Raw genomic sequence first — 26,375 nt, 5'->3', positions numbered from 1 at the left:
GTGCACTGCAAGCCTTGGCAGGGACTCTGCTGTGTCTACAGACAGTGCTAAGGGCTGTGATGTCCTCCCCGTGGCCCTGGCCATGTCCTCACCATGGCCCTGGCCACGTCTTCATGGCCCTGAGCCCAGAACGAGGCAGCCCACATGCAGGCCTGTTTCAGTGACCCCTCTGGTGTCACCCCTGTCTGCCGGTGACAGGGGTCCTGACCGAGGCCAGGCAGGGAGAAGAGGGGATGTGGCTCTGTCCCTGGAATCTGGAGCCCAGAGATTTTTTCTCTGGGCACCTGCCACACCCCTCACCCAGTCCACTTGGGCCCCCAGGGTGGGCCAGAACCCTCAAGCTTGCTGTCAAATGTTTGTTTGTCTGTGATGAGTGTTTGCCAGAAGATTAATAAATCATTTCTGTGCCTTTAGCAAACTTCCTGTGTTGCTCTTAAAAAGGGATCCACCACCTTCCCGGACCACAAGGTTAAGGTAACCCCGCTAGGGAACCCCGATAGGCCCGCTGCGGGGCAGAGCGACAGAGAGAGAGAGAGTGAGGGCGAGGGCGAGGTAAGCACCCCCCTGGGCGCCCGGGGGCCCTGGCTCGCGTCTGCCAGCGCAGGCTGCTTCTGAGAACTTGCCTTTCTGTGATCTGACGCGGCTTTGGAGGTGGCAAATCCGAGGAGCCCCGAATCATGCCTTCCTACTAATCTGGGGGCCGCACTGCAGCTCCCTCCCCCAGGGCAAGGGGTGCTTGTGGGCCAGGGCGCCTCCGCCCCGGCTGCAGGTGGCTGGAGCTGGTGACGGGCAGGGCTCTGGCTGGCGGTGGCGGTCGGGCAGCTGGGCTGTGCCCCCCTGGGCCGCCCCGGCCCCACCTGACTTGTGGGAGTTGGAGGCTGCAGGGGCTGGCCCGCCGGCCTCATGGCAGCGGCGGCTGATGGGTGATGCCAGGACCCTGGGGCAGGTGGGCTCCTTGGCTGTGCGGTCAGGTGAAGCCGTTAGCTTCCTGCCGACAGCCCCGTGCCCGGGGGGCCTGAGTGCCTGGGCCGTTGGCCGCCCGCTGAGCGCGCCTGGTGCTGCAGGCCGACACGGTGGGGCCCGTCCAAGCGATGCTGCTTCTGCCGACTCCTGGGCCTGTCTGCTCAGCTCAGGGCCCGCTCTGACACCCCAGCCCTCTGTCCCCGGCCGCAGCAGGCCCCGTGACCGGCCGGCCTGTCTCTGCAGGGGCCCCTGCTGCGCTGGCTCAAGGTGAACTTCAGTGAGGCCTTTATCGCCTGGATCCACATCAAGGCCCTGCGGGTGTTCGTGGAGTCTGTGCTCAGGTGCGTGCCGGCGACGCCCCGCCCTCCCTCCTGCCTCTGCTGCCCTGGGGAGGTCTCATCTGTGCGCTGCCTGGCCCTCAGGACCCCAGTGCCTCCTGGGACACAGCCCCGTCCACCCTCACCTCCCAGGCCCAGGGCAGCCCAAGAAAGAAAAGCCAAATGACACCGCTGGCAAGCCCGCTTGTTCTGCCGCGCTGTTCCAAGGAGAGCGGAGCACACGGCGAGGATCTCCCGTGATTTGAACCCCAGCAGGAAACACGGACTTCCTGCCTGGGCCCTGGGGGCTGTGGAGGTGTTCACTAAGTGCTTGTGGAAGTCGAGTCAGGACACATCTGCACCCTGTGCTTCCCGCCCTGTTCTGAGCATGTCCCGTGTCCCGAGTCCGCCCCATCTGGGTGGCAGCATCATGCTGGCCGCTGCTGCCTGCAGGCACCGGGGTCCCCTGCAGTGTGCACCCCACCATCTCCCACCCGGGGCCTGCCGCTTGCCTGCGGTGAGCTGCCTCTGCTGCCCAGCACCTGTGCCCGCCCTCAGGGTCAGCCTGCGCCTCCCGTTCTCACCCTCTGGCCCCCGGCCCTGCTTGCCCGACCGCTGCCGTAGCCTCTTCCCCATCCTGAGGGCTGTCGGTGTGGCTTGTTCAAACACAGACCTGAGCCCGGCTCCTGGCTGGCCAGTCCACGCCCGCACCTGGCTCCCGGAGGCCGGGAGGGTCAAGGGCACTGCAGCCACCTCCGGCGTGGACGGGCCCCAGGAGTCGGAGGCCCTCTGCAGTCTGTCCGAGCCTCACGGGATGCCCGCCTGCTCAGGGCGGTGGGCAGGCGGCCCCCGTGCCTAGTTGGGGTAAATGCATTTCCCACAAGTCTCCTCGGTCGCCTCTCCCCTTTCTTCCTCGGCTTGGCTGTCCTACGCGTCCACAGTGAAGTGCCAGTCAGGAATACCGCAGAGAGCAAAGGTTGCTCATGCCCGTGGGCCGCCGTGGTGAATGGCGTGGAGCCCGATAGAGGGCGGGGTGCTTGACGCTGGCTGTGCGGCTCCCGTGTCTTTGGCTTTGCGTTGTGCTCTCGGGTCGGCCTGTGTGCAGCTCCCCGAGTCTCTGTGGTGGCTTTAGCTGATGCTCTCCAGCCCCAGCTCTCGCCCAGCCGAGCGGGCAGAGAGGATGTGAGATGTTTGTCGGAGAAGCCACGTGAAGCAGGCAGAGCCTCGGCTGCGCCGCGAGGGCTCCGTGGCAGGTCTGGGGAGCAGGTGTTGGGGAGTCCCGAGCGGCAGGCGGGGGTGACGCCAGGCCCTCTTAGGGGAAAGGTGCCGAGCATGTAGGGCGAGTGGCGGCCGAGGGGCCCGGTACCAGGAGGTGAGAGGCAGGAGGCGCGAGGCTGAGGGTTAGGTGGCCTGTGGCTTCGGCCATCGGCAGGCCACTGGGAGATGCTGGAGGGCAGCCGGCGACTTCCCTGAGGACCTGGGCAAGCAAGGAAGGCTCCCTGGTGGAGTCCAGGAGCGATGGCAGGGGGCAGGCCCTGGAGAGCACACTAGCCACTGCACAAGCCGCGTTCCGAGTGAGCCAGAGGACGCGTGAGGACGGGCGCCTGGAAGGGGTCCAGGGTGCGGGGCCCTGATGCGTGGGAGAGTGACATCCGCCGTCAGCACCAGGGACCCACGCGGCATCTGCCCGGGGAGCTCAGCCTGAGGGACGCCGAGGCAGGGCAGGCTGTGTCCACGCGGCCCGGGGTGGGCCCAGCCGCTGTGTTGCGGCCGCAATGCCCGCCCCTTAGCAAACCCACGGCCCTTGCCGCAGTGCTCCTGGGGTGCAGCTGTGGGGACGTGCTCCTGCCCAGCGGGCCGGGGTGGGGGCAGGCGAGAGGAGGAGGTGCCTCCATCTCACCGCTCACCCTCCCCTGGCTGACACCAGAGCTCTGGGGACCGGAAATGAGAAAAGTGGCGAGCCAGTGAGGCCAGTGCAGCGGCCGGTCAGGGCGTCACTTCCGCCCTAGCACACGGCTGGGGAGCGCGTTAGCACGGCCCTGATGGCAGACCCCAGCACTGCTCTGCGGCAGGCGGGCGGGGGCTGACGTGGCGCACTGTCACTGTGCGCCCACAGCCCTGACTCTGCTGAGGCAGACGCCTGCGGGGGGCGGGAGGGCCGGCCCAGCCGCAGCTGACGCCCCGTCTGTCTGGAAAGGTACGGGCTGCCCGTGAACTTCCAGGCCGTCCTCCTGCAGCCACACAAGAAGTCGGCCACCAAGCGCCTGCGGGAGGTCCTCAACTCCGTCTTCCGACACCTGGACCAGGTCGCCGCCGCCAGCCTGCTGGACGTAGGTACCGGGTCCCAAGGTGGCCGTGTGGCCCAGCGGGAGGGGCGGGGAGAGTCGTCCCGCGGCGCCCACGCGTGGCTCAGAGCCTGTCTCCTGCCCAGGCGTCCGTGGAGATCCCGGGGCTGCAGCTGAGTAACCAGGACTACTTCCCGTACGTCTACTTCCACATCGACCTCGGTCTCCTCGACTAGCGGCCGGCGCGCAGGCGCCTGGGGCAGAGGTCTCCAGAGACGCTGCTCACGCCAGTTAGCCGAGTTTAGTTACAATGAAACGCCCGGTCCTCTGAACTCCCAACTCCGCAGCTCCATCGCCCTGTGTCTGAGACTCCCGCCGCCCCGCCTGTCCGGGCGGGAGTTTGAGGCGGGTGAGCACGGAGAGCCGGAGCCCCGGGGCCGGCGCACGGTGCCGTCGGGCGTCACGTCAGGCCCTGGCTTAGGAGGTGGACACTAAGTTCAGACATTTATCAGCACTGTCCAAAATATTGTTTTATTCTTTAATGGAAAAAGCCATTAATATTCAAATGAAGGAATCACATTAAAAAAAACCCTACGAGTAAGAAACAGCCTCAGACATCCCAGCAGCAGTCGGGGAGGGCGGGCAGCAGCCCTGTTGTCCTCGACGTGACGTGACCGCGCACAGTCCTGCACTGGCTACAGCAATTCATAGAATTTCTCAGTGTTTCTTGAGACGCAAAAGTTCACTGGTGCAGTGTTTGTAATGGCCATCCAGAGCGACTTCCTGGGGGGGGGGCGCCCCTTCACCGCTGCTGCGCCTCACAGCTCGTCCTTCTCCAAGTCGTCGAGCTCCACGTCGCTGAGGTCAATGTCGTCCTCCACGGGCAGCTGTGGACAGAAACCACCGTCAGCCCCGCAGGCGGGGGCACCCCGGGACGCAGCCACCCCCGAGGCGGCTCGGGAGCTCTGGAAGGCTCCGGTCACGAGCCAGTCTCCCGCGTCCTGCACCTGTTACAGACGGAGAGCTAAGCGCAGATACGTCACCGCCGCCTTTGAAGCGCAAAGCCGAGGGCCGCCCGGTGGGCGGGGGCAGACCCGCGCAGAAGCGAATGCTACAGCTTTGCCTTCCCCAGCGCGGAGCCAGCGCACGCCTGGCTGAACGCTGCCCGGGGCGGACGATCGGGGAGGTGACCTCTACGGCAGTTCATCCTGGATGTGCGTCAGGGACATCCTGTGCCATGCGGCGCTTCCAGGCGAGGCGGCAGTGCCTCAGGGAAGCGGTCCCTGCAGGGCTCCCCGGCGCAGGGCAGCAAGGCAGGCCGCCCACCCCGCCGCGCGGCCTCCCAGCACTCACCACGCCGTCCTGGCCGTCCCACGGATCTCGCACACTGATGGCAGGGAAGACCCCGCCTCCCACAGGGGCGGTGGAGCCACGCCCGAAGGACAGCTCCCTGGGGGGAAAGAGGAACCGGTCACGATGGATGGACAGCCGCCGGCCCCCTGGAGAAGTGCGCCTGCGCTGAGGCCGCTCGCCGCCCAGTCTCTGCAGACCAGCAGTGACGCCAGCCGAGGTCTACCATCAAGCCAGTCGCTGCCAGCGAGGGCGCTCTGCCGAGATGCAGTCACCCCGCAGGCCGCCCGTGTCTCCCAGACGCTCCTCGCCCGGCAGCGCCGCCAGCCTTCCCAAGAGCCGGCGCGCAGCCTGAGGGCACCGCAGCCCCGTGCTGACCGGGGGCTGGGAGGCCAAAGCCAAACACTCTACTGCTGCAAGTCCGTGGGGTTCATCCAACAACCCCCAGAAACTTAAGTCACTGAAGCCGGAATAAGCAAGTCCATGGATCCACGTGATCCAAGGTCTGGACACCCTGCTTTGGGCTGGAGAAGAACTCGGACGCTCGCAACCTTAGCAGGCACCGGACTACTCTATGCAAACACCTGTAAACATTAGCAGTTCCAGTGCGCCCACTGGGAGATGAACTCCACATGAAACTAGGGGATGGGTGACATCTCAGCCTGCTTTCTAGGCACGATGTCCTGTTGCTGAAAGCTTTGACGGGACACCTGTGGAAACACCTACAGATGAGACGGAATGGACCAGAGCAGTGGGTGACAAAGTCTGGCCACTGGTGGGCACCTGCTGTCAGCCTGGTCTACTTTGTACATATTTGGAAATCTCCATGCTGTTTAATGGCTTTCTTTAAAAAAAAAAAAAGAAAGAAACCTTGTTACTTTACATTTTTCCTGAGTTTTGTAACAAATGGATCTAAACTACAAAGATTCTAAAACAAATGCTTTGATGTTGTCATTTTATCAACTTGGAACACCTCAGTGCGATGGCTGACAGCCAGCCCCAGGTCCTGTCCGTCTGGCTTCCACTTCCCAATCTCCAGCGCCCCTCCAGGAGGCCGGCTCTCGTCAAACCAGAGGGCGGAGGTGCGGGAGGGGCGGGCCAGGGTCTGTTCCCCCACGCTGAGGAGGCTGCCTGCACGGTACAGCCCCCGGCTGTGCGCCAGGCGGGGAGGGTGCACGGCAGCAGGGAGATGACGAGGAAGAGAGCGAGGCCTGGGCCCAGAATCGCGTGAGGCCAGTCAGTGCCTTGTATTTGCCCAGCAGGGTTAGGTCCACCCCAGGGTGCGCGGAGTAGGACCGAGGGCTCTAGAAGCTGGCTCCTGGGTCTGCACACTGGGGGGGTGACCTAAGACGCCCATTTCCAAGAAATGGAAACCGTGTCACTTAGCACACTGGACAGGACTGGGGGAGACGGGGCTGAGAACTGGACGGAGCCCAGGGCCACGCAGTGGCAGGCAGGGCGGTGTGGGGGCACCCGCTGTGCAGGGTAGCTCCCCAGAAACGGGGATGTGAGAGCCCGGACTCTCTGGTTTCAAGTGCACGACTGCACACACCTGGTTCCAAACCCGACACCACACCTGACCCGAGCAGCAGACTCACCTGAGAAACTCGTTAATGCCCTGCTCGCTGAACGACCCTTTGAGCAGAGCAAACTTCATCTTGCGTGCGTTGATGGCTGCCATGGCAGGGTACCCGAACCCGCCGATGCCCAGCGCCGACTCCAGCTCCGCCTGCGCCCCGGCTTCTGTCCACAGCCACCTAGGAAAGCAGGCGGCTGTTGAGGGCACAGAGGTCTTTCACATTAGCTGGGCTCTAACTGCAGGCCTGCACAACAAGAAAGGGCGCCTCCTGTGCTTTGTGGGATGGCACGAATGCAGAAAGCAAAGCCAAGCGAGGCCTGAGAAGGCAGCTGAGACGCACTCCTCGCTCGGGCCAGAGCTCCCGGCGGCCTGCACGTCTGTGGTGCAGCACAGGAGGAGAGGCTGTGCGGTCCCAGCCCCCCAAACCTGCAGGCCCTTTCCCTGCCGTTCACCGCACGCCCCACCAGAGGCGTCTGGGCCGCTCTGCACACTCGTGTGTGGGAGGAACTCATTATGTGTTGACCCAGCGGAGCAGTGAGGCCGCGCGGAGGCACCGCTTTCCCACGCTGGGTGTCGAGGATGAAGATAGACGGGAAGGAGACAGAGGGATCCAGCCCGCCCAGCGCTGAGCCAGGAGCCACCGTTCTTCCTTGTTCTCTGGCCGCCAAAGCTGCCCTAGAGCTGGCCTGGAAGCCCAGCCGCCCACCCACCAAATGAGCCCTCTGACGCTGGTGCGGAGCACTCGAGCACGCGCACTGCTCTCTCCCTGCAGGACAGCCACGTCACCCCCGAGCTACACAGGCACAGCCCCACGGCCACCTCCCGCAGGCACCACGGAGCGCGCTCCCCGGCAGCCTCGCACCCACGTGACCCCGAGACGGGAAGCTCGGCTACTCACCCCCACATTTTCTTTTTGTATTTATCGGCCAACTTCAGAAGAACATCCAAATACGAATTTCTGCCTGCAGCTCCTGATTGAGAGACAGGGAGTTCCCCAGGTGAGTCACGGCCGGCTCCAGGGAGCAGCCGGGGGAGGCTGTGCCGGGCTCACCTGTGTCTAGGATGTGCGGCAGCACCGCCACGATGCACAGCTGGTGTTCCTCACACGCCCTCTTGGCCACGTCCTCGTTGACGATCTGCGGGGCCCAAGACAAGCCCGGCTGAGAGGCCGCAGGCCCCCAGCGCCCCTGCACACAGACCCTCCCAGAGCCGGCTTCCTCCTCCAGACACAGCAGTGCCGCCCGGGGAGAAGCCGTGTCTGGTGGGGCGGAGGCGCTAGTGTGCAGTCTGTCGGCCACACTGGCTGGGCACGGCCGGACTTCAGTGCCCCCACGCCACATCTCCTGGCTGCACAGGGCCAAGGTGCTCACCTCCAGCAGCTCCGGGGGCGGGGCGTTGTCGGAGAACAGATCCAGGGCCCGGGACACTATGTCGGACCTCGTCCTCCCACCGTCGTAGTCCACAGGAGACTCGCCTTTCTGAAATATCTTGATTGTAGGAAATCCTCGAATCTAGTAAAAAATTAGAGTAAAAACATCAACTTAGAAACACCACAATCTTCCCGGCTGCCAGGACCGCCGCGCAGGAGTCGACCACAGTGCCTGCGCAGGCTGGATCACCTGTTCCCAGGGCGCCTGTCACTGGGCTGGGCGTGGAGCTAACACAGGGCGCGTGCTCAGGGGAGGAGGCTGGTACTGAAGAGCGCCCAGACCCCAGTCCCGACGTACTGGACTGGCTTCCACTCGCTCCCAGCGGGGGCGGCCCCCTCTCCTCCTGCCTCACAGGCCTGCTCTACGGAATGAGGCCGCGGACGGCAGAGGAGCCTGGGCGCGCACTCACCCCGTATCTGCTCGACAGCATCTGGTTCACGGTGGCGTCCACGGCCGCCAGCTTCACTTTCCCTTTCGTCTGCTCTTTGACCTCGGTGGCTGCGGCAGCCCACTCTGGCTCGAGGCTACAGAAAAACAGCTGCATTGAAGCGTGCACTCCACCCAGCAGCGTGGACACCGCCACGGGCCTGTGCCAGTGGTGTCTCGCCGGAAGAGGAGAACCATGGCGCCCCGGCCCTTCCCAGATCGGACACCACCAGCCCTGCTCTGCACACACGACCGGGAAGCTGCCGTGCGCCCGCCGGTGTCCTGTGTCCCTCAGTCAGTCCTCTGCAGGAGGTCTTCCAAAACGTGCTAGAGCAAGGACTAAAAGCCCGGGCCACACAGCCGACGCGAGAAAGCACTTACTTTTTGCAGTGTCCACACCAAGGCGCGTAGAACTCAACCATCCAGATGTCGTCGCTCTCGAGGACGTTCTCATCAAAGCTGTCATCCGTCAGCTCAATCACATCCTTCTTACTTGCGCTGTCGCCTCTGCCCTGTCGTCAGGACAGAAGGTGTCACACGACAGCGCGGCCCCAAACAGCCCTCTCCAGTCTACACACAGAACAGCGCTCGCCTGGACGTTAGAAGGGAGTTTCCAGTTTTTCTTTGTGACTACACTAGGAAAACTTTCAAATTGAGGGCATCCTTCATATAAGCTCTGCCTGGGGCAGGGGCAAGGCGGGTGTATGCATTCCACATCTAAGTTTCGTAAAAAGGGCAGGAGCGTGCAGTCTTTGGGTGAGCTGTCTATAAAACAGCAGGGTTTACGGCCTTCTAGGAGTCAGAAACCATTCTTTATACACCTGTACGCTAACGCCTTTCAGTAAAATACACGCATCACGGTTAAGCTACATGATCCATATCCGGGCATCTGAAGTGCCAATGCAGGAACAGGCACCTGGTCCGGTGGTCAGGAGGCCTGGACCACATGTACTGGAGGGTCTGCGTTTAATTCCTGGCTCTGACTTCTGACTCATTTCCTGCTAATGTGAACCCTGGAGGACCGTGGTGACAACACAAGTCTCTCAGGCTCCTGCTACCCACACGGGAGACCCAGATCGCGTTCCCACCTCCTAGGACTGCCCTGGTCCAGCCCTGCTGGCAGTGTGCGTTTGGGGGATGGGAGCGGTCTTTCTAATCAATACAGACGATACGCTTCTCCTTCCCTGTCCACTATGGACAACTTCCTGACTGCCACGCACACAAAGCAGAGCTTGTCCAAGCTCCATCGCGGCCTGCCCGGTCGACCTGGAGCAGTGCTGCGCCATCCGCCTCCCCTCTGGAATCCCGAGGCACGCGGGCTTCCCGAGCCCAGCTCTTGGGACCTGGAGCGCAGTGCAAACCCTCGTTTCAGCCCTGGCCGGGGAAGCCCATCGCAGCCTGAACTGCAGTCCTGGCAAACCGGCTCAGGCACTGGTGATCCCGCGGCGACCACGCTGGCACGCTGCCGATCGAGGGACCTGACACCTGCTGTCTTTTGGTGGAAAGTCCACCGGTTTAAGTGAAACGTGACGCCTTCCTACGGGAGCCTGCTGCCAGGCTCGACAGTGGCCCTCAGGCCTCACCTGTCTTCCGGAGCTGTGGCTGCCACTCCTGCCGCCGAGCCGGTCCTTCACAAGCTGGCGCAGGGCGCTGAGTGCGGCGTCCACAATCGCCTCGCCGGTCCTGCCCCCTGCAGGGTGGAGAGGAGAGGTCAGGAGGGACAGGCAGCCCCAGCCCAGCCCCGGCCCAGCCTGCAGCCCGCGCGCCATCTCGGGCGCTCCGCGGACTCGCGTTTCCAGAGCTGACAGGCTCACCTGAGGTTGACCACCTGCAGCAACACAAGTGTTCACGCGGGAGCACTTCCCAAGGGTGCGCGTGCGCCGGCATCTACAGCTGGCAGGACGCAGCTGTCCGGGCCACCACTGGTCTCCCCGCACGTGCACTGGCAGGGAGGCGTGCAGAGGGTGGCCAGGACTCAAACCCAGGCACTGTGATGCAAGCAGCCCACGATGGCTTCTCCCTCTTTCTGCTATCTTGCTGAAAACACTGCTAAACTGAGTTGAATCCTAATGTAGGAAGTAACAAGCCTGAATTAAAATGCATGGACCTGGGTCTGGCGCCGCGGCATCGTGGGCTAAGGTACCGCCCGTAGTGCCACATTCTAAATAGACGCCAGTAAAGAGTCCCAGCTGCTCACTTCCAATCCAGCTCTCTGCTAATGGCCTGGAAAAGCAGTGGAAGATGGCCCAAGTCTTTGGGTCCCTGCACCCAGGTGGGAGATCCAGAAAAAGCTCCTGGCTCCTGGCCCAGCCATGGCCATTGTGGCCATTTGGGGAGCAAACCAGCAGATGGAAAATGGCTCTGTCTCTACAACTTTGAATTATTCATTTCATTTAGTTGAAGGGCAATGGCCAATGGGGCAGGCACTGTGGTGCAGCAGGTTAAGCTGGCATCCCATATGGGCACTGGCTCAAGTCCTCGCTGCTCCACTTCCGACTGCGCTCCCTGCTAATGTGCCTGGGAAAGCAGAAGATGGCCCAAGTCCTTGGGCCCCTGCCACCCGTGCAGGAAACCCGGATGAAGCCCTGGCTTTGGGTTGCCCAGTCCCGGCTGGTGGCAGCCACCTGGGGAGTGAACCAGCAGATGGAAGATCGCTCTAACTCTGCCTTTCAAATACATTCCCCCTTCCCTGCCGTTCCACGTGCCCACGGCCTGAATGCCAACATCTGTCTTGACTTTTTGTGAAGAGCCCACATTCACGCAGCCTTTATCACAGTACACTTGTTGTAACTGTCCTGCAATCTCTCACAGCTTTTCTGACTGATAATCAAGCTTTTCCACGGGTCTGACTGTATGGCAGAACGAACAGGGGTTTGCTGCCACAGCCAGTGGGCAGGAACCCCCGGTGGCTCGCTGGGGACCACACAGCAACACGGACGGCATCCTGGGTGGGCCTTGACCACACACGAGGGCAGGCCATCCTGCCCCGGCTCCTTCCAGTGCCACCGTCCTCTGAACCAGTCTAGCAGGAAACATGCTGCCCCGGGAAAGCCAGCGTCTCCCACTCAGGACAGTGGCTGGACGTGTTCTCTGCAAAGGGCCAGGTGGAGCTATTCTCCGCTCCGGGGGCCTCTTTGTCCACGGCCACCACGCAGCTCTGCCGAGTGCAAAAGCAACCGCAGCCAGCGCATACTGACGCCAGTTCTAGTCCCAACTGCTCCATCTCCATCCAGCTCCCTGTGATGGCCCCGGAAAGCAGTGGGACGTGGTCCAAGTGCCTGGGCCCCTGCCAGTCACGTGGGAGACCTGGAAGGGGCTCCTGGCTCCTGGCTCCAGCCTGGTCCAGCCTGGCCTTTGCTGCCGTCTGGGCAGTACACCAGCAGATGGCGGATCTGCCTGTCTTTCCCTCTCTCCAACTACAGACGGTTCAACTTGCAAGTCACCGGGCCTTCTCGTTCACGTTGCCATGCTACAGCTTTCTTGTACCAGTAAAGGAAGGAGAGCTGAGTGAGAAATCAATTCTGACCATCATGAAATATTAAGTAATAAGAGCGAGAAAGACAAGAGGGTGGCACAGAACACCGACCGCTCCACAGAGCCAAGGCAGCACGGGCCTGGGGGAGACGAAGGACGGCGCCGTTAACCCTCCAGACCGCAGCAGAGCAGGTCGGGCCGCCGCCACAACGGCATCCCACGTCGGAGCCCTAGTTTTAGTCCTAGCTGCTCCGTCTCCAGTCCAACTTCCTGCCAAGGCGCCTGGGAAGGCGGCCCAAGTACTTGGCTGCCACCCAGGTAGGAGACTGGGATGGAATTCCTAGCTCTTTTTGTTTTTAAAGAATTATTTTAGTTATTTGAAAGACAAGAGTTACAGAAAGGTAGAGCCAAAGAGAGAGGTCTTTTATCCGCTGGTTCACTCCCCAAATGACCACAATGGTCAAAGCTGAGCAGATCTGAAGCCAGGAGCCAGGAGTTTTTCCCAGTCTCCTATGCGGGTGCAGGGGCCCAGGGACTTGGGCCATCCTCCACTGCTTTCCCAGGCCATAGCAGAGAGCTGGATTGGAACAGCAGCAGCTGGGACTCGAACCGGCGCCCATATGGGAGGCCGGTGCTGCAGGCTGAGGCTGTAACCCTCTGTGCCACAGCGCCAGCTCCACTGGCTCTTAACCATGGCTGGGCCCAGCACTGGCTGTTGTGGCCGTTTGTGGAGTGAGCCAGTGGATGGAAGAGCTTTCTCTGTCGCTCTTTCAAATAAACAAAGATAAATCTTTAAAAAAAAATCTTTCAGAATTCAAGATGGGGTAGGGATCTCACCTTACAATTTATAGAAATTCCATTTAAGGAAATTCAGGCACAAAAAGACTGTGGAACTTGTGGGCCAGAGTGCCACCGAGGCAGAAATCCTGGGTTCTGGCTCACCAGGGCAACAGAGGAGTCGGGGAAGCACTCACCCTGATAATCTTCTGGTCTGTTCTTGTTGGCTCCAAAAATCTTGATGGTCGGAAAGCCCTGCACCCCATACTGACCTCCCAGGGCCTGGTGCTTGTCTGCATCAACTGCACCGACTTTTACAACATCCTGTGGAAACACAGAAGAAGTATCTACTTTTGTTTTCTTTTTAACCTTTACATTTTTAAAAAGTTTAATTTTTTATGTGAAAGGCAGAGAAACACAAAGGACAGACTTTTTCTCATCTGCTGGTTCACCCCTCAAACGCCCCCGGAGCTGGGGCTGGGCCAAGCCAAAGCCAAGCTGGTCTCTGACATGGGTGGCGGGGGCCCAGATGCCGGAGCCATGCTTGCTGCCTCCCAGGGCCTGCAGTGCAGGAACCAGCTGGAGGGGACGAGCTGGGCCTGGAACCAGGCGCTCCGACAGGGGATGCGCCTGTCTCAACGGCACCTTAACCACGGTGCCAAACACTGGCCCCAGATATCTGTTTTTCTTTCAACTGGAACAAGATCAGATATGAATCCATCATCAGATCCATGCAGTAAAGGTAATAAAAGGCAGGTGAAGGCGACACAGATCCTGTGAGGGCGTCAGCCTTGGAACCAGAGACACTCTTCACAGAGAGACGGACGAGGTCTGTGGAGGGAAGCCTGCCGCTCCCAGAACCCGCAGACCCAACTCCAGTTAGGACATTTCCCAGGAAACACGATGTGCAGAAATATGCGATATGAAAATCAAACTGCAGGGGCCAGCGCTGCGGCGCACTAGGTTAATCCTCCGCCTGCAGCACTGGCATCCCATATGGGCGCCGGATTCTGTCCCGGTTGCCCCTCTTCTAGTCCAGCTCTCTGCTGTGGCCCGGGAAGGCAGTGGAGGATGGCCCAAGTGCTTGGGTGCCTGCACCCGTGTGGGAGACCAGGAAGAAGCTCCTGGCTCCTGGCTTCGGATCGGCGCAGCTCCGGCCGTTGCAGCCATTTGGGGAGTGAACCAACAGAAGGAAGACCTAATTTTTCTCTTTCTCTCTGTCTGTAACTCTGTCAAATAAATAAAATAAAATCTTAAAAAACAAAAACAAAATTACGCTGTAGAGGCAGCCTAGGAAAGACAGCTACGGTACACACAGGAGTGGGTCTGAGACCCAGCTCTGGCACGGATGTGGGAAAAGGCACCCTAGTCCACTGTTGGCGGGAATGCAAACCGGGAAAGCCACTTTGGAAGACAATGTGGAGATACCCCAGAAACCTGAATCTAGTCCTACCATGTGACCCAGACATCCCACCCTTGGGAATTTGCCCAAGGGAAATGAAAGAGCTGTCTGCACCTCCATGTGTACTGCAGCTCAGTTCACAACAGCCAAGACATGGAATCAACCTAAATACCCGTCAGCGGAAGACTGGATACGGAAATTATGGGAAAGGTACTCTATGGAATACTACACAGCGGTAACAAAATGCAACAAAATGGAGGAATCTGGAAAACATCATGCTGAGTGAAATAAGTCAGTCCCAAAGGGACAAATACCATATGTTCTCCCTGATCTGTGGCAACTGAGCACCAAAAAGGAAACCTGTAGAAGTGAAACTGACACAATGAGAAGCAATGCCTGATCAACTTTTGTCCTGACTGTCGAGGAACAACTTACTATTTTATTCTTTTTACTATTTCTTTTTCTACTTAATACCATTGGTTGAACTCTTAACACAGAATTATTCTTAGGTATTTAAATCCAACTGAAAATTGATCCCTGTAGAAAGTAAGAGCGGGAATAAGAGAGGGAGGCAATGTACACATTCCCTCTCAGACTTACCCCTAAGGCTAAAGCTAAAAACTTGCCAAGGGACTCCAAATCCCATTAAGTAGGCATGTACCAATGTCATCTCACTAGTCCAAGTGGTCAATTTCTGTTCACAATTCATCATAACGATAGACTAAGAGTCAAAGGGATCACATAAACAAGACTAGTGTCTGCTAATACTGATAGAATAAAAAAGGGAGAGAACGATCCAACATGGGAAGCGGGATACACAGCAGACTCATAGAATGGCAGATGTCCTAAACAGCACTCTGGCCTCAGAATCAGCCCTTAAGGCATTTGGATCCGGCTGAAAAGCCCATGAGAGTATTTTAGGCCTGGAAAGCCAAGACACTGTGGCAAAAAATGGCCTACATGAAAGATCTCTGTGAGTGAGACCCCAGTGGAAAGAAGGGACTATCAAAAAAGGAGGTGCCTTTCTCTGAAGGGAGGAGAGAACTTCCACTTTGATTATGGCCTTGTCTAAATAAGGCTGGAGTTTGTGAACTCAAGAGGCTTCCACAGCCTTGGCAGCTCATGACAAGAGCCTCAGGTGATTACTGACGTCAGAAATAAGAGTGTCAATTGTTAAATCAACAGGAGTCACTGTGCACTTACTCTCCATGTAGGCTCTCTGCGAGAATTAATGGTAAATCTAGTACTCAAACAGTACTTTATACTTTGTGTGTCTGTGTGCATGCAAACTGTTGAAATCTTTATACAGTATAGAGCTAATCTTCTGTATATAATTAAAAATGAATCTTAATGAAGAATGGGATGGGAGTAGGAGATGGGATGGGAGTAGGGGTGGGAGGGTGGTTATGGGGGGAAGAACTGGTATAATCCAAAAGCTGTACCTATGAAATTTATATTTATTAAATACAAATTTTCTTAAAAAGACCCAGCTCTGGCTCCTGACCCCACCTTCCTGCTTATGTGGACCTGGGAGACCATGACGGTGCCAATGGTTGGATCCCTCCCATGTGGGAGACCTGAACTGACTGCAGCCTCCGGCGTGTTGTGGGCATCTGAAGAGTGAACCAGCCGATGGGAGCATGCTCTCTGCTTCTCAAACAGATCCGTCGAAGTAAAATAAAATAAAATAGATATTCTGCCCACGTTCCCTACAAGTTGTTGGCAACAGAACCATGTTTTCAACCCTACGAGGCAGTCAGCTTCTTACGTCCACAGCCACCACCTGCGTACCTGCTGAGCCGCGGGGACGCCGCCAGGTCAGACTCACCTTTAAGGCACTGGCCGCTTTCTTCCACTCTGGCGTTAACCGCTGGCAGTGGCCGCACCTTGTGGGGGAGAAAACACAAAGAAGGTGAAAACTGAAGACTGCTCTCTGCAGTTTCTAACAGGCACACCGTGGCCTCCTGCATGGCATCGTGCATCTGCAGGAGGTCAGGCACAAACAGAACACCTCAGGGCCCCAGGGGCACCGTACTACTGCTGACCATCGCTTTACACAGCACCCTAATAGATAAGCTTCCAATCACTGACCCACTAAACCCTGTTCACAAGCTGAAGTAAACCGTGAGCCGTGAACACTCCCCTCCACGCGTCAGGGCCAGTCGCCTCAACGCGTGGAGCTTATGGAAGGCAAAAAGCAGGTTCCTGGATCCCAAGAAACCAGAGCTCCTGGAGAAGGAACCTGTATTACTTGAGACAGACAGACAGACAGATTACCCACTGGCTGGGTAACACCCCAAGTGCCTGCAATGGTTGGGGGGGGGGGTTAAGCTGGAAGCCAGGAACTCAACCCAAGACTCCCTGTGGGGGGCGGCAACCCGACCACCCGCCCATCACCCACTGCCCCCAGAGCTCAGAACTGGGCAGCAACCTGACCACCCGCCCATCACCCACTGCCCCCAGAGCTCAGAACTGGGCAGCAACCCGACCACCCGCCCATCACCCACTGCCCCTAGAGCTCAGAACTGAAGCCAGGCTCTCCAGTGTGGGACGCAGGGATCCTAACTGCCAGGCTCACGCCCGTCCCAAAATGTGCATCCCGGAAGTTCTACTGCTGATAGACCTATGAGGTCTGAGATCCCCGATGTAAATGGACCTTTTCACTTCATGGACACTGCATCTAGCCCGTCTCCTGTGTTTACATCTGAACACCCCTTGGCAGTTCAACATGCTCAAATAAACCCGAGTTAGAAGCCTAACAAGTTGTGAGCCATTGGTGTGTGTATGTGCGCGTATGCGGTAGACAGCAGGTGTGCCTGACCCGGGGGAGGGAGACAAGAACACAAAGAAAAACTTAACCCTGTGAGGTCCTAGTACTTAAACTACCATGAAAAATCACACATCATACCCTTTGGTCACACCCTTGTTACGTTTCCGACATTCATCAAGGTGTTTATTGTCATGACTGTGCCACATCCATCATATGCAAATACCACAGTTCACTTGTTCATAGATAACTTGATTCATTTAATTTATTTGAAAGGAAGAGCTACAGGGGGGTGGGAGGAGGGGCCCCAGAGACTGACCATCCATATGCTGGTTCACTCCCCAGATGGCCACAGTGGCTGGGACTGGAGCTTCATCAGAGTCTCCCACGTGGATGCAGGGGCCCAAGCACTCGGGCCACCTGCTGCTGCTTTCCTAGGCCATTAGTAGGGAGCAGCTGGGTCTTGAACCAGCACCCGGACGGGATGCCAGCGTTGCAGGCGGCAGCTCTGCCTGCTTCACCACAACATGGGGCCCAGTGCTTTTTTTTTTTTTTTTTAAACCAAGCAAATTCTCTTCTAATTAGGTCTCTAAGGACCTAACAAGCAAGTAACATGTGCCGGCACCAAGATGCACACTTTCTGTAGACTCTGTTTAACTGGCAGAACACTGAAGACGGCATCAGTATTTTTTTTCACAGAGGATGAAATGGAGGCAGGGAAGAAACTGACCGTGTATCACACAGCCACCCAGCGCCAGTGCCTGACGTCCAGTCCCCATGAAATGCCCACACCCCCAACACAGACCACGAGGCCAGACCTTTCAGGGGCACGTGGGAACGCTGCTTGCACCTGTTTATGCACAGTATATCCTGTCGCCCTGGGGATGCTCAGAATCCTGACCGTAATTTTTACAGAGCTTTGCGCCCCTTAAGTCTAGTTTATCTATGAAAAGGGGACTCAAGTTTTAAGACGCCATGACAGCTCACACCCCTCACTCCGAGTGTCAAGGGAAGGTACAAGCAGATCATAATGCCATGTCAACATAACGCAAGCTCTGACTTGGACCACATGCAGGCCAAATTCCCAAGGGACTGGTGGCTAAACATTTAAGACCTTGAATGGGGGGAAAATCCCTTAATTTCACTAACCTATAACTGAAATTTAGGATTTCTTTCAATTATGACTCTAAACAGTATTCTATAGTTGGTTAGTACTAAAACAAAAATCACAACTATTCTCTGATTACCATCATGACCACCGGGGATATCTTTGAAGATCATTTATGTGGCCAGCGTTGTGGCACAGCAGGTAAAGCCGCCACCTGTGAGGCAGGCATCTCATGTGAATGCTGGTTCATGTCCCAGCTGCTCCACTTCCGACCCAGTTCCCTGCTAATGCACCTGGGACGGCAGCGGAAGACGGCCCAGGTCCTTGAGCCCCGGCACACAGCTGGAGGCCTGGATGAACTCCTGGCTCCCCCTGGCCCAGCCTGGGCCGTTGCAGCCACTTGGGGAGTGAACCAGCGGATGGAAGGATTCTCTCCCTACGTCTCTCCATCTCTGTAACTCTTTGAAATAAATAAATCTTTTTTAAAATAATCCCTTCTGCACGTAACTTTAGGATTACAACGGCTGGGCCTGCAGCCGGCTGCTGGTACTGACTGCTCAGTAGGAAGTACAGGGTGAGCGTCCCTAACCTGAAAACCCGGCATCGGAAACTCGTGCAGTGTCTCAAACTCCCCAGATTCTGGTCTTTGGATTAGGGATGTTCAGCCAACAAAGCCCATGCCAACATTCCAAAATCCAAACCCCCAAATTGAAGCCCCTCTGGCCCCAGCCACCTGGGATAAGGGAGGCTCCACGCGTGCTGCTCCCACATCAGGATTCACCCTAGTACCTCAGCAGCCGCACTTCCACTCCTAGTTTTCCTTTGTGATTCTGCTTGCTACACATCGTACACACAAAACCTTCACTCTGAGGAGGAAGCCAAGGCTTTCACGGGACTGCAGACACAGGAAGTGGCTAGAAGTGCCTGCTTAGACAGACGTCTCCTAACCCACAGCACCAGCAAGTGAACTCCAAGTACAGCAACAGTCACCCCTGCGGATCCAGACTCTGCCTTTCCAATTATGCTGTCTGGTATCACTTCAAAAAGAGAAAGATTTTAATTTGAGGGGCAGGTGAGAGAGGGAGGGAGGGAGAGAGAGAGAGGGAGGGAGGGAGGGAGGGAGGGAGGGAGAAGGAGGGGAGAGAGAGAGAACACGTGCTTCCTCTGCAGGTTCAATCCACAAATGCCTCCAACAGCCCAGGCTGGGCCAAGCCAAAGCCAGGAGCCAGCTCAACATGGGTCTCCTCCTGGGTGGCAGTGACCCAAGTCCTTGGCTGACCATCACCACTGCCTCCCGAGGTGTGCACGAGCAGGTAGCTGGACTGGAAGCGGAGCCAGGCCTCAAGGCCAGGCACTCTGATGTGGGATGCAGGCTGTCTTACTCGCCGTGCCAAACACCTGCTCCCAAATCAGTGTTCTTTCCATCCTTAACCCACTACCTCATCATAAGGAGAGATCTTAAAACTGTTAAGGTTTCAGGGGCTGGCATTGTGGCACAGCAGGTTAAGTGGGATCGGGGTGTTGGTTCAAGTCCTGGCTACCCTGTTTCTGATCCCGCTTCCTGCCAACGAGCTGGGAAGCCAGTAGACAGTGACCTTACAACCCTGATGGGAGACCCAGGTGCAGTTCCTGGCCCAGTGCTTGCTGCTGTGTGCATTTAGGGAGTGAACCAGCAGATGGAAGCTCGCTCGCTCTGTTCTTTTCCCTTTCAAATACAAATAAATCTTTTTTTAAAAATAAGGTTTTTTCTTCTTTCTCATGACAATGAGCTACTTCAACCTTTATCACCAACTCAGTCTTGTGGCCTTTAACAGACTCAGCATTTTTTTTTGTGGAGGTTCCCATCTCTCTCTTCTACTTTGCAAGCAAACTGGAAGCCAGGCAAAGCAAATGACTAAATAAAATTAGATTTTCATGTAGTGTTTCCCCCAATTTCTCTATTGTACTTACCATGGGGCGTAGAATTCTACGAGCCACAAACTGTCGCTCTGAATGACTTCTCTGTTGAAATTCGATGGTGTTAGCTCGATGACGTCATCGCTAGAGGAATACAGACCGTTCACAGCTAGAAAGAAGGTGCAGCTCACCAAACCTGGAGGACAAACACACACGCGGTCAGTGCGGGGGCTCACGGCTCCAGCATGGACACCTGGGCACCCAGGGCTCCGCGACTAAGGCCTCACATGGAGGGAGGCTCTGTCCCGTGCCCTCCTGGCTGCAGCCGAGCCCCGGCACCGCCCTGGCCCAGGCAGCGCTGACAACAGGCTGTCCTCACCCTCACCCTCACCACGCAGTGTTCCTGGAGCTTTTCACGAGTTACCATCTCCATCCTTAGCCACCCCGTGGAGCGGCTGTCCCCATGGTCATCTCACGGATGGAGAGGCTGCATCGGGCAATCCACACGGCCCTCCGCGTGTCACTCACCTGCCTCATTTGCACACGTCTTTGAGGGGAAAACCCAATCACTTGTCTGTCCTACTGGACGTGACTTTTCCAAGGGCAATGACTATTTTTTTTTTTTTAAGATTTACTTTATTTATTCGAAAGACAGAGTTACACAGAGAGGTAGAGTCAGAGAGAGGTCTTCCACCCACTGGTTCACACCCCAGATGGCCACAACAGCTGGAGCTGTGCCGAACCGAAGCCAGGAGCCTCCTCCGGGTCTCCCATGTGGGTGCAGGAGCCCAAGGACTTGGGCCATCTTCTACTGCTTTCCCAGACTATAGCATAGAGCTGGATTGGAAGTGGAGCAGCTGAGACTCGAACTGGCGCCTCTATGGGATGCTAGTACTGCAGGCTGGGGCTTTAACCCACTGCACCACAGTACCAGCCCCAGCAGTAACTGTTTTTATAAGTATTTATATTTTTAAATAGTACTGTCCTCATAGACTTTATTTTTTAAAAATGATTTATTTACTTGAAAGGCAGAGCTTCAGAGAGGCAGAGACAGAGCCAGAGAAAGGTGCGCACTTCCATCTGCTGGTTCACTCCCCAAATGGCTGCAACAGCTGGGGATGGGCCAGGCGGAAGCCAGGAGCTTCATCTGGGTCTTCCAAGTGGGTGCAGGGGCCTAGGGACTTGGGCCGCCTTCTGTTGCCTTCCCAGGCGCATTAGCAGGGAGCTGGGTTGGCAGTGGAGCAGCGGGACTGGAACTGGCACCCGTATGGGATGCCGGTGTCGAGGCAGTGGCTTTACCTGCTGCGCCACAGCCCACCCCCCAAGTGTTTTCACGTCTACCACCACCACCCACAGCAGCTATCAAGCACTGCCAGCGTCGCGGAATGAAGGACACGAAACTACGCAGTTTCACGTGAGCGACCTTACACACGCAGGATGTGGCCTACTGTGTGTGCGGACGTTTCTTGAGAGGCAGAGACAGGGAGACAGGGACAGAGTGAGCGCTGGAACAGACAGAGCGTCCCCTGCTGGAACACCCCTACACGCCCACAATGGCCGCACTGGGGCCAAAGCCGGGAGCCAGGAACTCAGCCCTAAGTCTCCCTCAGGGTGGCAGAGACCGCGTCCCAGGGTCGCCTCAGCCGGGAGCGGGAGTCAGTGCGGCGCCCAGGCCCTGACACGGTGCAGGCGTCCTGGCCGCGAGACAAACAGGCCTGCGCCTGCCGCGGCATTAACAGCGTGGTGCTCCCACACCGTGATCAAGCGTCTTTCTGTTGGCTGCTCTAAGAAATCAAATGCAATTTACAGTCTCCATACAGGAAAACAAATTCTGAACGCGTATTTTAAGAACTCAGTTTGAGCTGGCAATACTATCAAAATTCTACCCCCTTTAATATTTTTAAATGTTTTCTAATTACCTCCAGGACAATGATAAATAATGCAGTGTCCTTGGCTTTTTCTTGACTTTAACAAACATGTTTTCCCGTTGGTATGATGCTGGTTTTTAGATTGAATAGATCTTAAATAAATTTCTAGGGGCCGGTACGGTGGCGTAGAGGGAGAAGCCGCCACCTGCAGTGCGGGCATCCCATGTGGGTACCAGTTCAAGTCCTGGCTGCTTCACTTCTGATCCAGCTCTCTGCTATGGCCTGGGAAAGCAGAAGATGGCCCACGTCCTTGGGCCCTGCACCTGCATGAGAGACATGGAAGCTCCCGGCTTCGGATCAGCTCAGCTCCGGATGCGGTGGCCAATTGGGGAGTGAACCATCGGATGGAAGCTCTCTCTCTCTCTCTCTGTCTCTCCCCTCTCTAACTCTGACATTCAAATAAATAAATAAATCTAAAAAAAGAAAAAAAAGAAATTTCTATCTATCCTTGTCTTTTCAGCTCTGTGAAGATCGTGTCTTTTCCTTTAATGGTTGATACAGTGAATCAGAAGCAAGTCTGGAATGCCTGTAGGGCAGGCAGTGCCATCCCAGGCCTGTTTTCACACGCTGGCTTCCCAAGCAGAACCGCAAGATTTGGGAATGGCCTGCCTGTAAACACTCCCAGAAGGAGGGCACCGGTGCTGACTTAACTGCCGAATCTTCCCTCAACTCCCTTTCCAATCCACTGTACCACTGGATCTTTCACAGCCTTATGAGCCAGCAACAGATAGTGGTCAGACATGTAAATGCGGAGGAGCCCACGGCCCACCCACGGTCCCACGTGTAGCCGGGAAGGGCAGAGCGACTCTGACTCCTCTTCCCAAGCTGCCCTCAGTCAGTGCCCCTGAGAAAAATGGTTCGGTCTGCCATGGGCGTGAACAATCACATTACTCAGAGCCACTGCATCTGAACCGTCCACACGGCAGCCGTCATCGGGACTGAGGGGATCAGAGTGATGGAAGCCAGAGGAGGGTTATTACACACGGGCTGGACAGACTTGCTTTCTAGGAGCATTGGTGCCGCTGCACTGTGGACAATGGCCTGGGGGGTTATCCAGAGCGCAGTATCGGGACGGGCCACACTGACCAATGCTAGCGGGAGAGGTGGGAAGACGGAGATTGGATTGAACCACAGAGACCACACTGGGTGCCCTGGTGAGGTGGCGGAGGGGGAGACTCGGCAGTGGCCGGTGGGCAGAGGAGGAGCGAACATGCCACAGAGTGAGAGCAGTGCCAGCCAGCATTCCGTGGGGAGTAAGTGCGGTTTCTTCTTCAAGATGGGCATGGAAGGCAGAAGCACCGAGTGTGAGAGGCTGCAGATGAGGTCCAGGGGACACCTTAACAAACGCCTGGAGTCGGGGGAGAGGGAGCCCCGGAGAGGAGGAGGTGGGGAAGAGAAAGGGGGGACCCAGCAGGGCGGGACTGCGCCCTGGACAACACGCTGTCCAACTGGCAGCACTTACGGAACGCTGGTTTCCAAGACTCGGTAAAGGCACAAAAACATCAACAAACCCCACTACTCCTCTCATATTGATTACAGGTTGAAAAGACCTCAGAGCCTAACGTGAAACTTTCAAAAGTGGGCCAACGCCACCACGCAGCAGATAGAGCCGCTGCCTGCAGGGCGGCATCCATGTGGGCGCTGGCTCGAGTCCCCGCCGCTCCACTTCCGATCCAGCTTCCTGCTAACGTGCCTGGGAAGGCAGTGGAGGAGGGCCCAGGTTCTTGGGCCCCTGCACCCACGTGGGAGACTCAAAGGAAGGTCCTGGCTCTTGGCTTCGGTCTGGCCCTGGCCTGTGAGGCCATTTGGGGAATGAACAGCTGCAACCCTTTCAAATAAGTAACTCTTAAAAAAAAAAAAAGACATTTTCCATTTAAGTAACTATCATGGGTTATTTATTACTTCCAGTGGAACCTTTTTAAATGGTGGAACCATGCTGACAATCTTGATTTTCATGTTTTCTGTGTTTCGCCATTAGCTCAGTGGCTAATATTCTCCTGCTTTCCCCTGCCCTGAAGAATGGACATGGCCCCTTCCTTAGGAGAACCTTACCGGGGGGGTGCGTGTACATGTGCAGGGCATGTGTGTGGCTGTGGAGGCTTTTTGACATCTGGTCTACCACCCAGAAGCTAGGATGTTTACTCTCGTGGGAGACAACACAGCCACACTCAGACGACCGTGCCAGGCCCTGCTTCACAGTTCACAGAGGAACCCACGTGAGAAGGCGGTCGGGTAGACACCCCCACGCCTGCTTTATAAGCCAGGAAACCGTGACAGCGAGGACAGCTAGCCTAAGGCCACATCATTAGAATGAACACAGTTATGTAACCCACGTCTCTAACCTAAGGCCTGGAGAATTCAAGGGCCCCGTGGCAGAGGCGGGCAGTGGAATTAGGTTCCTCCACCTCTCAACCACGGACAGCAAGAAAGGCTGCTGTCTCCACCACAGGTCCCAGGAGCAGACCGGAGCCACGAGGGGGGCACGCCAGGGTCCTCCACGCCAGGGCCGGCGTGACCACCGGCGCCGGGCCCCACAAGGACCTGGGTGGGCTATTTTTTCCACAGTCATGGTGATGGGTTTCAGTCTTAAATTCTGCCCAGCTCTCACAAAGCCCCCGCTCCTCACACGCGGTATCTGATGAGAACGTGGACCTCAACTCCTGAGAAGGCAACGCCACCGTGCACACTTGGGAATCCAGCTACTGTGAAGGGGCGTCCACTCTGGCGACGTCAAAGCAGCCAACAGCCACTCCCCCTGGAGACCCCCAGAGAAGCACTCCACACAAAGCAGGTCCACACTGGCCGATAATGCTCTGTTCCCAGGACTGCCACTGCTCTGGGTGCCAAGCCCCGGACAACGGGCACGTCCCACCCGGGACCCACCACTGTGCTGGGTGCCGAGCCCTGGGCACGTCCCACCCGGGACCCACCACTGTGCTGGGTGCCGAGCCCCGGGCAACGGGCACGTCCCACCCGGGACCCACCACTGCTCTGGGTGCCGAGCCCCGGGCACTGGGCACGTCCCACCCGGGACCCACCACTGCGCTGGGTGCCGAGCCCCGGGCACTGGGCACGTCCCACCCGGGACCCACCACTGCTCTGGGTGCCGAGCCCCGGGCACTGGGCACGTCCCACCCGGGACCCACCACTGCGCTGGGTGCCGAGCCCCGGGCACTGGGCACGTCCCACCCGGGACCCACCACTGCGCTGGGTGCCGAGCCCCGGGCACTGGGCACGTCCCACCCGGGACCCACCACTGCGCTGGGTGCCGAGCCCCGGACAACGGGCACGTCCCACCTGGGACCCACCACTGCGCTGGGTGCCGAGCCCCGGACAACGGGCACGTCCCACCCGGGACCCACCACTGCTCTGGGTGCCGAGCCCCGGGCACTGGGCACGTCCCACCCGGGACCCACCACTGCGCTGGGTGCCGAGCCCCGGACAACGGGCACGTCCCACTCGGGACCCACCACTGCGCTGGGTGCCGAGCCCCGGGCACTGGGCACGTCCCACCCGGGACCCACGGAGCGGCCGGCTCGGCCTGTGGCTGCCCACTCCAGCACGGCAGCTTCAGCTGTGCAGACTCAACACCCGCAGCGCGTCTCCCTCACACCTGCTGGCGGGAGGGAACACCGGTGAGCGAGAGCCACGCCCCGGGCTGGACCTGCACCGGCCCCGGTGCAGCTCACACACGCACACCGTGCCCCCTCGCCCGATCGCAAGCACGTGCACGTCGTCTCCTCCCTTTGCACTCACTCACTGCTCCCCGGGACCTCCACCCCTACAATGCTGCACCCTGGGAGGGCCACCCAGCTCGTGGGTGTGGGCTGCGCGGGCTCAGAGCTGCCTGCGCGCCGGGCGGGACCGGACCTCAACTTCGCCCACGGCCCCGAACACGGGACACGACCCCGGGCGCCCGGCCTCCATTTGCTCGCGCCCCACGGAAGGTGCTCTTAGCAGCCCGATGCGGCTTCCGGAGGGCGCTGCTCCCTCCGTTCAGGGCTGGGCTCCGCGCAGAGCCCGCGGGAGCCACGCGCCGCGGCCCCCGACGCCCAGCCGGGCTCCCGCCTCCGGCCCCGGCGCACGAGGAGCTCGGCCCCCGGCTGGGCTGCAGCGCCTCCGCCCCAAGGAGGCCCCTTCCCGCCTCGCCCCCCGGGCCCGGCTCCGCACCGCCCGCGGGCCGCCACACGGCTCCTCCACGGGACCCCGCCGGCGCCCCGGCGAAGACGTCGCTCCCGAGCCTCCCCGGCCAGCGCCCACCCGCCGCAGACCCGCGCCTACCGAGCCCCAGGCGAGCCATGCCGAGCGCCGGCGCCTGCCGCCCCTGCCGCCGCCGCCTCAGCTCTGCCGCGCCCCCGCCTCCACGTCCCGCCCTCGGCTGCTCCGGCGGGCGGCGCGGCGCCGGCGCGGGGGCGGGGCCGGAAGGGCTCCGCCGCGCCGTGGCCGTGGCTCATTGGCTGCGGCGGGCTTCGCTCACTCGCGGAACCAATGGGAAGCGGCCGGGTAGAGGTTACGGGTTTGGCTTTTTTTCACAGGCGGCGGCGGAAGGCGGGGCCTCTGGGGGCGGGGCCAGGTGGCCTGTGCGTTCCGGTCCCGCTCCGGTCCCGGGTGCCCCCTTGGGCTTCGCATGGTTTCTTCCGGTAGAGGCCCGTCCGGGGTGTTCTCGCCCCGCA

The 26,375-nt window shown here is 58.6% G+C and overlaps 2 protein-coding genes across 13 annotated transcripts in view; one reads left to right on the top strand and one right to left on the bottom strand.

The window, feature by feature from the left end:
- Positions 1-15,807, top strand: part of ATP6V1C2 (ATPase H+ transporting V1 subunit C2) — a 56,376-nt gene extending 40,569 nt beyond the window's left edge. For 7 of the 12 annotated variants that reach the window (XM_089326808.1, XM_089326809.1, XM_051827828.3 and 4 more), the window contains 4 exons: positions 415-552; positions 1,207-1,304; positions 3,478-3,610; positions 3,712-3,994. In XM_089326808.1, coding sequence (XP_089182934.1) covers positions 415-552; positions 1,207-1,304; positions 3,478-3,610; positions 3,712-3,801 — 459 coding nt within the window. In that variant the 3' untranslated portion in view covers positions 3,802-3,994. Of the gene's footprint in view, positions 1-414; positions 553-1,206; positions 1,305-3,477; positions 3,611-3,711; positions 3,995-15,487 lie in introns of those variants that run through there. The other 5 variants (XM_051827832.3, XM_051827831.3, XM_089326814.1 and 2 more) reach the window with 3 other exon arrangements.
- On the bottom strand, positions 4,070-26,048 carry PDIA6 (protein disulfide isomerase family A member 6). The gene is made up of 13 exons (XM_008249839.4): positions 25,984-26,048; positions 19,829-19,970; positions 15,832-15,889; positions 12,799-12,925; positions 9,934-10,040; positions 8,732-8,862; positions 8,334-8,448; positions 7,865-8,005; positions 7,546-7,630; positions 7,393-7,465; positions 6,514-6,672; positions 4,919-5,015; positions 4,070-4,452 (listed from the first exon to the last, which is right to left on the bottom strand). Exons 1-13 carry the CDS (start codon positions 26,000-26,002, stop codon positions 4,384-4,386), a joined length of 1,323 nt encoding a protein of 440 aa, XP_008248061.1. The 5' UTR covers positions 26,003-26,048; the 3' UTR covers positions 4,070-4,383.
- Between the last annotated feature and the right edge of the window lie 327 nt (positions 26,049-26,375).

Source organism: Oryctolagus cuniculus, chromosome 2 (assembly GCF_051225735.1).
Source record: "Oryctolagus cuniculus isolate XC-2025 breed Fujian yellow rabbit chromosome 2, ASM5122573v1, whole genome shotgun sequence".
Lineage (NCBI taxonomy): Eukaryota > Metazoa > Chordata > Mammalia > Lagomorpha > Leporidae > Oryctolagus > Oryctolagus cuniculus.
This window is presented reverse-complemented; position numbering and strand designations above follow the sequence as displayed.